At 48.4% G+C, this 13,521-nt stretch overlaps 1 protein-coding gene across 7 annotated transcripts in view; it reads right to left on the bottom strand.

The window, feature by feature from the left end:
* LOC120950001 (mucin-19) overlaps nucleotides 1-13,521 on the bottom strand; it is a 108,869-nt gene that overhangs the window by 21,014 nt on the left and 74,334 nt on the right. For all 7 annotated transcript variants that reach the window (XM_049607092.1, XM_049607093.1, XM_049607094.1 and 4 more), the window contains exon 4: nucleotides 3,149-4,052. In XM_049607092.1, the coding sequence (XP_049463049.1) occupies nucleotides 3,149-3,199 (51 nt within the window). In that variant the 5' untranslated portion in view covers nucleotides 3,200-4,052. The remainder of the gene's footprint in view (nucleotides 1-3,148; nucleotides 4,053-13,521) is intronic.

Below are 13,521 nucleotides of genomic sequence, written 5' to 3'. Positions count from 1 at the left end.
ACAATTATACCAGCAGAAGCTATTTTTACTTTTATACACTAAAAAAAAAGGTAATTATCAGCAAAAAAAAACGAAAATCACATGTTATTGAATTGAAAGCAGTCAAGCACTTGACACTGCGCCTTTTTTTTTTTGCTTACACACAATGTCAACCTCTTCTCCCCTTTTTGGAGTTGTTTGTTATTAACTTTTTTTTAACAATGACATAACGTTCGCCACGTGAGTTGAAGCAGTAAAACAAGCGTCATACGTTCGCAAAAGTGTTGAGGTAAAATAGTTTTTTACCCCAAAATATGCAACAGTTAACAGAGTTGGTTTTTGTTTGCAAGAACCATATGCTCCTCCAGGATGTTTACATCCGTGGGTCGGAGGCAAAAAAAAAAGAAGAAACACGATCGCATTACTCGGGTTGATGGCACTGGAGCAGTCATATAGTTGAACCCTTAAAAAAAAGAAACTTTTCAGTACGAACATATACAAAAACACATAAAAAACTACACCACAACGGCGGTCAGAGCGGAAAATTCGGCGAGTGTTAATAAAACACCCAACCATCACCACTGGTAGAGAGAAAAGCGATACCAGAGGTCTCTAGCGGCGTAGCGAAATTGTAAACTGCAACCAAACACCAGTCCCCCCCCACGAACAAAAACAGAAGGCGCGAGAAGCGGGTAGCTTAGGGTTAGTAAATTATGACTTTTTATTGACCGTTAAACGTGTGAAACTGGGCATCGCTCTTTTATTTTTTTTGCGATCCCTTTTCTCGTACACAGCCACAAGCCGGGAGAGTTCTCTGGCCCCAGTCTTGTGTGTGAATGTGGGGGGCGGGCGTATTTGGAGCTCGTTTCCCGCGCGGCATGGGATAACAGCGCGAGACCAAACGAGGCCGCGGAATGGAGCAACAGCCAAGCCAAAAAGGCCCCCGTTGATGGTGGTGACCACCGCTTGGTTGGTGTGTGTGTGTGGCCATCCTGCACTACACTCTACTAGACCCGACTTCATGTGAGCTCGGTTGGTGGCTTTTTGCTTTGCTTCTTCTCGCCATCCAAACCCAAGATCACGGGAAGGGGGGACACGTAAAAGAAACCTATACACGCAACAAGATAGAAGCATAAAACGGCAGCGGTAAGAGTGCACACAGCAACAAAAAAAAAGAAACAATAACAAAAACAATTTGTTTCGGAAACATTCTCCACCCTTTTTTTTACAACGGACACACCACACATAGCAACTCAACCTCAGTCGCAAGGATGGTCAGTCTCCAGAGCAAGAGAAGGTTTGGGCCCGATGTGGAACACAATACCAAAAAAAAAAACCCAAAAAACCTGCCAATAAATGTCGGCCGGAAACGAAGCAAAACGCGAACCCCGCGCACAAACCAACAACACAACCCCCCCCCCCCCCCCCCCCCCCCCGAAACTGATGCGATAAAATGAAAATCTTTTTCATCTGCCGCCGCCGCCGCCAGGCGGCTGCAACGACAAACATATACACACAGAAGGACGGCGGCGGCGCCGCCACAGAGAAATTGGTCACGCGGCAGCAGCGGCAGGGCTTGGCTTTGGCGAGTTTTATTTGAGATGAGTTCGACAAATAAGGTTTTGCGCGGGGTTTGGTGGTGTGCGGGGAAGAGCTGTACACAGTGTGGTCAGTCAAAATGGCCATTTTTTATTGGCCAAAGGGAGCCACCACAGTCTCTATTTCTCTGCCCGGCTCCGTGTGTGTGCTTGCGCTTGCTGCTTACGAGATGAATTATGGATTCCGGGGAATTGTTGGGATCGCTTGGATCGGGGGGATTACGACATTCAAACTCGCAATAAAAATGATGAGAAAATTTGGGGAGAATACCGGGTACCGAATGAACCGAATAACGACTTGATCGGGATATTATAACATCTCAAAGGGGGGGGGGGGGGATTTGGTTAGACAAAAACATAAAACTCCCAGTTGTAATAAAGAAAATCGTATAAGAAATCGAAATTGCAAGAAAAGTGTGCAAACAAAAATTGAAGTAAATTACCCAAACTACAAACAAGAAAGGGTAAAACACAACAAAAAGCACCATAAAATAACAGCACTACGGGTTTTAACGTACTCATAAAGCTGCGATCCTCAAATAAGGTTAGCAAATGGCGATTGTAAAAAGAAATTGCCTATGAATATTTATACTGACCAAGCACACACACACGCCCATACAAACACACGGACTCTGAACAAAAGAGTGTTTTTGCAGGACGACCATGCCAAAAAGGTACCCGCGCAGTGATCCATCCATAAAACCATAAACCTATCTCCCGAGCAAGAAAGCTGAACAAGAAAGAGTGTGAGATTTAAAAAAAAAACAGCTCGCAACACCATAAAACAAATACCAAGATGTACCCAACAGATAAACACTCACAAAGAGATAGAGAGAAGAGATTTAACAAAAAAAAAAAAAAGAAAACCAAGAAAAGACACAAATCCGCTTCAAGTTGTACAACAAAACGAACTATAAAACGGGTGAAACTGTTCAGCTAAACAGATAGTAAAGATAATAAAGTTGGCAAGGCAACAAAAATATCAAAACGAACACCGACGGCAAAGATGAAAAAGCAAAAACAAAAAAAAACATCACAAAATGTCATAAAGCAAATTAAGTTTTTGCTATTAAAGAAAAACAACATGATTACCCTCCGATCAAAACACTCATCATATAAAATAGGCATTTGATAACGGAGCGCGAAAACAAAAAAAAAAAAAACGAGTTTAGAGATTCGTTGCACTCTGCCGAGGGCATGAATTCGTCTTTCAAATAAAATCATCTCTTCCCGGACCGATTGATCCTTCCTCTCGCTTTAAAAACTGTCCAAAACTCTGACTTTCTGACTGATTTATGATCCGGTTCCCGTTTTGGTGGAGAGTTGTGCCGGAAGATTACAGCCAACCCCGAACACGCTAGCGACGGTGGTCCAATACACCACACACAAGGACGGATTTTATGAGCCTGTGGGGTACAACAACAACAACACCATCTCCTCCCGGGTCCATCGCACGAGATGGGTGAGGTTCTTTCCCCCCACCCCCCCCCCCCCCTCCCACGGGGTGGTGCGATCTCGCTTCTCACTCGTTCTGCCGTGCTCTCTGAAATACGTACATAGATATCGTTTACCTGATGGCCGGGACCCACTCTGATTTCTCCTTCGGTTGGCGGTGTGGCCATATTACCCCGAAATGACGACGGCGGCGATGAATCGAGCGGGGATCACGCGCGACGACCACCACAACGGCGGTGGCGGCGGCGGCGGCACCGGCTGGACGGCGAGGGATGGCGATCTCCTCCCGCCGGGCGAGACGACGGTGCAGGGACGGCGGCGCGGCGTTCAGCGATCGTGGACGACGACGTGCCGCCGGTGCTGTTGGTGCTGCTGCTGCTGCTCGTCCTTGCTGCTGCTGCTGCTGCTGCTGCGCCACCACGCTCTGCATTCAACGGGCCGCAGGGAAGGATGGTGGGGGGGAAGGTGGGGCGTTATGGCTGGTGATTTGTTCCGGCACTCGTGCACTCGGGGGTGGATGGAGGGAAGGAAAGCAAAGGGTCCGCGCGCCTCGTCTCGTGCTAATCAAACCGGATTCGGGAAAGGGAGGATATATGCTGTTGCGTACTGTTACTGATGCTTCTGCTGTCTCGGTATGAGAGAGAGAGAGTGTGTGTCTGTGTGTGTTAGCGTTTCTCGTTAGCACGTCTTCGTAATTAGCACACAAACGTTAGAGTTATCCGTGCCCCTTTTTCGCTTCACAACCCCTGCTCTACTGCTGCTTCTTCTTCTTAAAGTCCACTAGCGGCCCGTGGTTCCTGCTGCTGCTGCTGCTGCTGCTGGTACTGCTGTCCCGGAAGCTGGCACCACAATCCGGCTGACGATGGGCCGCCACCGTGCTTGACGTTAACGCGGTCCGGGACCTTCCACCCATTAGTTGGCCTTGCCTTGTACACGCCCGTTACGTGCGCTTTGCGGCAGATATCGAAAACCTGGCCTGAAGTTTCCCGGTACCGAAGTCCTCTGGTCTCTCGCCGGTCTCTGTAGAAGCCAACGGGATGTGCGGGTGGGCGCGGGAGATAGGTAAGAAAACAGAAAGAGAAAGAGAGACAGAGAGCGTGTGAGTGATGGTGAAGTTAGTAACACGGGAATTTTAAGTAAACGATTAACAAAGATACATGAAATTGTCTTGCGCATAACACTTCAAACTAATTACGAAGATCTTCTGATCTCTGAATATCACAAAGGCACCTCATCTTCAATCTTTTTAGGGTTCAGAATTAACTCAAGAATTTCAACGACCCCTAGGGAATGACCTCAATTTGTTACAAAATAACACGAACAAAAAAATCTCTTCTCGAAACATCCTCTTAAATTTCACTCCCTTCCTTCCTCAGAGGAACTACCCGGTCGGCCATTACACACAGTTACATCAATCAATTGCGCGTGTTCGAAACGTGACATTAATGTGCAGTCGGAGTACCCATTTGTGCACACTCCTGCCGCTTACAGTGAGGGATTGTCGTATAGAGGTAACCCAACCTCCCATAAGGGTCACCACTCGAGCGTAGAGGGAAAAAAGCAGTGGCATATCCGATTAAAATGATTCTCATTCCGTGGGTATTACATGACCGACGACAACCCTTCTTACTTACAGTATATTCTCCCCCCCCCCCCCCCCCCCCCCAGTTGAGCTTGGGAACTCGAATCGAAGACTGAGGGGAGGACAGCAAGCGAACGTGTGCGTCCAACTAACTCGACCGTGTAACGCGCCCGGGGGGAGGCGGAGAGAAAGATCGATGAGGTTAGTTTTACACACGAAATAGGGATCTTCTTTTCCACCAGGAGGGCATAACCAATTCGCCTTCGTTTGCATGCACATGCTCTATTTATACTAGAACACGAGAGAGAGAGTTGCTATACGCGTCACGGAAAGCGCGGAGGCCTTTTGCGCTGAAATTTACGCTCGCTTTCCGTTGGACAAACAAATACACACAGGCACAAGAGAGACACATGCACGCCGCTGTGAAAAAACAAACCACCATAAACGGGTGCTGCTATTTATTGGGGCCTGCTGCTGCGAAAGGTCCAAGACGGGCGTGACAGGAGCATATACGTCTCCCCCATATTTGACACGATAAAAAAGTTGTAAATATTGTACAATTAATTTCACGAAACATCATCATCCTTCCTGTACGATCTTATGATGCTTTTTTGGGTTGAGAGACAAGAAGAGCACTCCGAGGGTGGGTTTTGCACAGATATCCGATCTCTAACGAACCGCAAAACCGGCTGTACAGACCCACCACTCATACCGCATTCTCTTCTCCTTGGCGCAAGCTTCTGAGAGAGCAAATAAGTAAGCAGAGGCACAAATTTGCGCCGAGATTAAGTGCGAAGGCAACAGGCAAAATTTATCACTCACGTGTGTGTATGTGCTCAGCCCTACTCGTCGTCTGCAAAACACGCGAATGGGCGCGTTTGCATGGCAGGTTGCAATTTATATCATTTTTATTTATACTCACACACACACGCAGTCAAACAGAGATGCAAGTGCACGGAACGGAGATGCAGAAATAACTCTGCGGTGCATACGCTGGAGACAGAGGACCGATCTTCAGATCGGAGGGACGGGTGAAGAGGCAAAAGGTGAAGTAAATGTGTGGCCGAGGCGTGTAAAGAGGCCCTTTCATGGAAGGTTCCTCTCCCCTCCTCTCCCAATACCACATAATTACCGTTAATGTCTTTTGCCATTTTAAGTGCACCGTCCGCCGAAAAGGAACGACCATCTCCCCACACGGCTGGGACACGCTCAGAACCGGTCCGGGGTCCGATAACGACGGCTGAAAGGTGATGATGATGCAGCTGTAACTGCTGGCTGCTGTTGCTGCCACTGCCACTGCCACTGCTGCTACTACTGGTGACATTTCACGTCCCACTAACGTACCAAATGATGTCGGGACCGAGCACACGCGGCGGTTACGATGAGGTGACGATCGATGTATACATCTTCATTAGCTTCTTTTGCGCCGTAGGACCGTACGACGACGCCACCTCGTCCCGGTAAAGGTCTTTTTTTTTTGGAGAACGATAAAGCAGAGTGGAAAATTCACATCGGTACTACCTGCAAGCTTGTGGCAGGAAAGGGAATTGGAGAAAGACGATGACGAGATGGAGCATGTTAGCAACTTCCTCGTCGCAATGAGGCATGGAAACCTCTAGCATTGGTGCCTACCTGCCACTCGCTCATCAAACGGTGCAGCGGTGGAGTGGTAAAAGTTAATTCTAATGATGACTTCTCCACACCAGCAGCTTGATTGTAAGTCACCTCTCATCACCGTAAAGTATTGTGGTGTGCCACACTAATGAAGTGTCTATAGTTTTCCTTGCAGTGTTTTTGACGCCTCCGCAGCAAAGCCCACGCGACCATCGAGAACATGGTTACGCGGAAAACGGTGTAGTCACAGTTGCTGTAGTCTCGAATGTCTCGTTTTTCCTGCGACCTACATTCTCTGCCACGGTAAGTGCTAAATCGGTTCCTTGTTCCCTGGTAAAGTTTACGAGATTGTCTCTAATGATGGTGTCGTTCCTGTTGCAGCCCGAACAACACATTATGATACTGATGTAGAAGTAAAACGATTCATTATAATAGAGCCTCACACCTCACAGCTTTCTCAAAGAAGCAACGACACTTCTTCACTTTGACAACTAAGCGATGCAACGTCATTCGTAGCATCATTGCGAACCCGCCGAGAAAGGAGAGCTCGTGTGACGTGCGAAATGACCTCTGCTAAAAAGGGGTAAACGATGTGCAAAATTCATCTCCACATCATCACACCGCGAGATACGCACTAGCCTTCTCCACTTAGTAATGCCATGCAGGTGGCTAGCTGTCCGCGATCCTCCAAGCGCAAGAATGGCACAAGAAACAGGGGATGAAGGCGGTGCTTGTAACGGTGATTGTTGGTCACTTTGTCTTTGCGCCACAAACGCGTGGAGCGAAATGAAGAATGAGAATGGGAGACCCACATTCCGCACAGCATATTAACGGCTTGTTTCAAAGCGGTCTCCGACCCAGAGCCACTTGGAGGTGTGTGTGTGTGTGTGTGTGTGTGTGTGCAAGGTTCGCGCTACTGTCGTGTGGTGGGCCTGGTGCCGTTTTGCTGTTTTTTTGTATAAGGCTGGAATGAAGCGTTGTTTGCAGCCACTTTGCTTTTTACACGTTTTGCTCGGTTGACTGACTGACTGACTGACTGACTGCCTAACTAACTGACTAACTGACTGACTGACTGGCTTACTGATTGACTAGCTGACAGAAGGGTCTAGTAGCATGAGAAGTAAGAAACACAGCAGCTCCAGAGCTCTTCCTCGTCTTCGCTTCGTTCCTCTACACAGGGAATGTGTTAAGTGAACCACAAAAGTGCACCAATCTGGCAAAAAAAAACATCCACCACGAACAGAGAAAACAAGCTGCAACCGTTTCAAAAGCCCCATGCACACACACCACACACAAACATGCGTGGTGATGAAGTGACGTACAAATGAGCCTTCGATTACATCCTTCACACGTCGCGGCGTTTCACAGCTTGGCGGAATTTCTGTTTTCCAATGTGAGACCTACATGAAATCGATTTTTTCCCTTGGGTTAGCCAACGTTGGTAAGTGAACAGTAGCAACTGAGTCGAGGATTAGGTCAACGAGTAAGTTGCCCGTCATGGGATGCCTATTGGAGTTCGAGTTCCAAACACAGTTGCGGTTCAAATTGTACAGAAAATGGAACGAATTCTTGGCATAGCGAGTTCGTGAAGCAATGAAATGTTATGAGTAATGGATTGGATTTTAGAAAACTCTGTACTGAAGCATTTGAAATTGAATGTTTGCAAGATATTGCTAGACAGAAGTGAATTCCATGCTTCAATGTTCAGTGCTTCATTTTCCAATTTCTGGACAATCCCAACAAAATATGGAATTACTATTCAAACTTTCCCATTTACCCAACACCATCCTAACAACCTTCCCGGTACGACGACCGGACGTACCAAGCAGGAAAATAAATGCCCAACACAAAAGCGAGGATGAAAAAGATAGATCAACTCTATTAGTCGCGCTTTGGTTGCGACTTTCTGCCGACTTAATAACAACTTCGCAAAGCAGCATAGCCGACCTGCCAGAGCGACTAATTTAGCATCACACCACCGCCACCAGCCAAGTACGCGCCATCATCAGCACCTAACCACCATACACCCAAATGCTTCTATGCGATCCCCCCGCACCCAATCATACTTGTCATGTTCTACACCACCGACGAACGAGTTTTCGCTCGGGCGTTGTGTGCACACACACACACACACACGCTCCAAGCTCACCCCGCCAGCCCTTTAATTCAAGGAATTTGTTTCGAAAACGCCAAGCTGACGACGGACGGCAGCGGCAGCAGCCCGTCGACAATAACGTTTCTCGCTTGTCATTCTCGGCAAGATGAAGGGAAGAAATTCCCATAACGCAGCGCCCCGTCCTTCCTTTGGCCAGCTTTCCCCCCTCCCATGTGGTGACTGTAACGAGGAGGGGGTAGAGGGTATGTAATTTATTACACGCCGCAATTGACGTTGAAAAATCTTAATTACCCAAAGAAAACAAACGCATCTTTGGCTCGGCTTGTAAGCTGCGTGGAATGCATTTCTGTCTCTTCTTCATTCCCCCCGGAGCTGAAGGGTGACTATTCCCCTATCTCTTTCATTCTCCTGGTCAGAATTTATTGCCCCTTTTTGTGTCTTTCTTAACGGAGTGTGTTTCATGCACGCACAGGCACAGGCGGCACATGGCCAAATTAGTGATGAATTGGAACACGGTAGAGCAGGAGTCGTGCGCAGAATAGCAAGTAGGCAGAACCAACCAGCCAGAGAGTACACCACACACACACACATCATCTCCCGGGGATGACAGGCGCTCATACGCCACAGTGTCGTCGCAACAAAACCAACCAACTTGTCAACGAAGCAACGTGGACTAACAACACCTTACACAAGGGTGCAGCGACCACCACCGCCACCACACCACTTCACGGATAGTAATCCTGATGTTTCGGTTGTCATCAACCACAAATTGTGTGTCGCTCTGTGTGTGGCCGGGGGATTCAACGAACCAAGCGAAATGCGAATGGGGAGAAGAAAATTAAACCCCTGGCCAACGCTAATGAACCAAACTTGCCGAAAATGTCGTCCAACCTTCGGGGAATTGTAGAGCGAACAGTTACGGCTCCCCACAAACCGGGGGGAAGAGTCGTATCACGGAGATGAAATTGTTCAAGCGTGAAATTTACCACGGAATGTTGAGCCGAGATATTGAGCCAGCAAAGAGAGATGTGATATTGTTGCTCCGAATACTGCGCGCCAACAATTTGCTACGATAAAAGATATCCCGAGAGCAGGGGGCAGCGCAGCAAGTCTTCTTGAAACACCACCTTCAGCCCTGGGGTGCTCCATTTAATGATCCAATTCTGGATTATCAGCGCGCCCGTTTGCAAGGTTACAGGAAGCAACGATGAACCATCGGCAACACAAGAATTAAGAGAGGAAACGAACGCCAGAGTTCCTTCCCTTGTGTTCGAAATGCCGGTGTTGTAGTAATAGCGTGCGCCCACGAAGCTAACCGAGTACATAAATCTTTACACCGAGTCTACCACCCTCTTCTGCACGCACACGTGCAGTCGTTGTGGTCAGTGAATTTTCATTACATTGTAGGCCACCTTGCTCCGGTCCAAATTTAAGCCAGCGCAGCAGCAGCAGCATCTGTGCCCTTTTGCGGAAGTGTATAATCTCCTTTGCACTCTCCGTTGGCCGTTTGTAAAGCTATCCAACCAATAGGGGGAAGACTAAGTAGTAGCAACCAACGAATCCCTACCGTACCGTAATGATACTAGCCGGTGGACCGAGCGAAATGGGAAGCAGCAGCACAACATTAGGATCTATAAATTTTGCTCCCACTTTGTGGCGTTGGGGCTGATTTCGCGAGCACAACCGCTGGAAGTTTGGATCCGATAGGGCAGAATTATCCCGAAAACCCGAATGATTTAGAAGGTCAGCGCGTGGTGGGTTCAAAGCGCTACGATTAAGCTGTTTGGCCCTCCGTCTTCGCTGTAACTCGAGGCTCCGAGGGTGGTGACTTTTTCGGTAGAAGACTTTTAGGGTGGTATGTTCAATTAACGGCTCTCCTGTTGCCCGAATCCATATTTCACCTCATACCAAAACTGTGCAGCAGCAGTGGTTGCGCTTTTTGTTCAGTTCAGCTTCCGCGCAAAGGTTTCCACCAAATGAAGTAGATTCAATTTCAGGAAATCGTTCCTTCCGGTTTAGGATATAAATCTCTGAAGATTGGTAGCAGCGTTTAAAGGGGCCTTGTGAGGCGAAATGCACCTATAACACCGTCCCTTGATGACAGCCACGTCGGTGCATAGCGAAACGATGCACTCCATAAGGTCTCGAGCTCCGTATTAAGGCAGCAGCTGGGAAGGAACGTGATGAACATGACGACAACACACACGAAGACGCATATCTCGCATCCTTCATAACTCTTCCATTTCGCTGCGGTACGTAATCTTCCCTCTCCTCACTATCATCTGCGCCTTATTAGCACTTCACGCTGTACGAGCGAACGTGAACAACGTTTTCGAAGCACCAACATTGTACATGAGAGCAGGGAGATGGATCACCACCGGAGATATGTCTCGGTAGGAGAGATGTGGCAGCAACACTCCACTGCCAGTGTAGAAAGCAGACCATGGAAAAAGCCGCGGTCACGTTCGGGGGATGGTGCAGATGATGATCATGCGGTATTGGATGATGATCCTTGAGCCAGGCCAAAGGTGGAATGAGAAACCGAAGACAGAGAGAAAGAGGCGAAAACTCAAAGGCGAACGAGCAAAAATAAAGAACCGCCACCGACCGGGGAGGTACAACGACGCACGTGAACTTAGGGTCTTCCACCGTCGTCCAATCTGCAGACTAATTTTAACGAACCAGACATGCGAGAACCCCGCCGTGTGGAGCGATGGGTGGGGTTTTTTGTATCGTTTTCTTCGCTTACCGAGTTACCTCCAGCTGCTGCTGCTGCTACTGATCTTCACAGTAGCGCGCAACGCGCAGGGTGAGTTAGTTCCCGCGAAAAGGGGGGCAAACAAAACTGAGCTCTCGGGACTCATGCTAAAAAAATGGACCACCACACAACAATCTTCTGCAATTTTGAAAGTGAAAGAGATCCGTTCCGTCGAATCGTTTGCCGCTACTGATACACACATACACACAGGCACACACTAATCGGTTGCGACTAGGTGTGAAAAAGCGATTGGATGCGGGCGAAAGGTAAGGGGGGGGGGGAGGGGGGGGGTTCAGTTTTCCACGCGTTCAGACATCGCGTCAACAAGCCATGCTGCTGGGGGCTTGTGTTGCGCAAAAACGGTTTTGCCCCTTCGGTCGCCGCTCGTTATTGATTATGCAGCTAATTTGTTGAAAATGCACCCAACCGTCACAAACACGCACGCCGCCCATCGTTCTCCTGGTCGTTGTCGTCGGGCAATGGTGGTAGTAGGCACCACACCATGATCTCTTGGCTGCGCGTAAAACGATGCGCGTTGTTTCTTGAATGCGCGCGGCGGCGCTCCACGCTTAAGCATCAATTCAATCTTGCCATTTTCATCGCCTGCTAAAGAAAGAGAGGAAGTGGAGGATACGCTTTGTTGGGCCCAGTTGGCAAGCTTCACAACAATACACAACGATGATGGCGAACGGGCAAATATTTTTATTGAATTGTCACCCTCCAGGTATCGTTGACGATCGTTGAGTGAACATATCAAAATAATAGTTTGCCTAATTTTTTAACTAAGCAGTAAAACCAATCAATCATCCTTTCTACCAGACGATGACTCTGCTGGGAGTTGCGTTGGCTGCGAAAGACTTCATTTTGTGCCAATACAACAAGTCAACAGTATGGGAATGTCAAACAACACACCTTCAAAAGCCCTAACTACACGCTCTTTTGCTCCACTCGATGGTTAAAAGCTTACAAGCTCGAATTAAGAAACACTTGTTTTTACCAGCATCCATCAACACACACACAGCGTGAAAATTGGAGGCAATTAGGAAGGGGTTGGGAAAACATTTTGCTAATTTGTGCAAAGGCGCTAACAGAAACGATACCTCTCCACGCCAATGTCGCGGTTATACGGTGTGTGTGTGTGTGTGTGCGTGTGGCACACGCACAACACCGGCAGCAAGTGTCACTTAACAAGTTGGTCCCGCGACAACTCCTCCCTCCCCAATCTCAATGTAAATTTAATCATCTGCAAACTGTTCTACACTTGTTTATGGGGCTAAGTTCTGTATGAATGTTAACTCACCAGCTAGTGTAACTAACAACCTGCGACACATGTGCCGCGACTTTGAAGGGGGGCTTTTCTTTGTCGGTAGATGGGGTGCCACAGATGTTTTCTATTAACGAAATACACACACGCTCTCTCTCTCTTTCTCTTATCACTTCGGGAATTCCCACCAACCAGCAATAACTTAGGCTACCTCAAGGTGGCGTTTAACACTCCCCATTGGTATCGAAAGGCACGCAGCAGCAGCAGTTGGTGACATTTCACAACATCCCGTCATAATGACGCTTATCCTAATTATAGGTAGCGCGCGCGTCGGACGCATAGTTTTTTTTTCTTGCCGTCAAAAGCAGGAAAAAGAAACAACTAAATTACGCCCATGTCTTTAGTCCTTTACGATTCTTCTCCTCTCATGGGGACGGGCCCCACGTACACCGGGATACGACCGCCAGGGAGGCTCCTACTATTAAGATGTTGTTGCTGTGTTGGCGGGGGGACACGTCACGTCACGTCTCATCATTTCAGCAACTGCCAATGGCTACGATAATGGCGACGTTCACGACCGTTCCCGCGATCAACCGGGCGGCGACCCCCACCCCTTCTCGATGATGGCCGATGACCGGTGATCACATTTATAATCCCATCACTGCCCAAGAGTGTGCGCGCCACACATCCATGTCGCCCATATCATATCGGACGGCGCACACACGCGCGCGCAGCAAATAGATAGCGGCGGTGGATATCATTTCGAAATGTTCATATATCCACCCTGAACACCCCTCTCCTCGTATGCCTGAGCGATTGTGTGTGTGTGTGTGTGTGTGCTTGTCCCGCCTCCCTTTCCGAATGGGGAGTTTGATGATCATTTACATAATTACCCGACAATCCGGGCGCGCCCATCAGAAATATCAGAAGGAGCGGTTGTGGTCGCGCTGGTTCAGATTTCCATTTGCACCTCGAGCGCGCGCGCGCGCTCGCTCGCCTGCCTGTCCGACTGCTTGACGGTCGATTTACCTTTCAGCATTCTTTTTGCTTCTTTCTCTTTACGCCCTATACTCGGGGTTCTTGTTCGGTTTTGCTTTGCAGTCTTTCTTCGCTGCACGGGACACACAACGCAAGAATCGCCACCAAGGTACACGA

The sequence above is a fragment of the Anopheles coluzzii genome, chromosome 2 (assembly GCF_943734685.1).
Source record: "Anopheles coluzzii chromosome 2, AcolN3, whole genome shotgun sequence".
Lineage (NCBI taxonomy): Eukaryota > Metazoa > Arthropoda > Insecta > Diptera > Culicidae > Anopheles > Anopheles coluzzii.
This window is presented reverse-complemented; position numbering and strand designations above follow the sequence as displayed.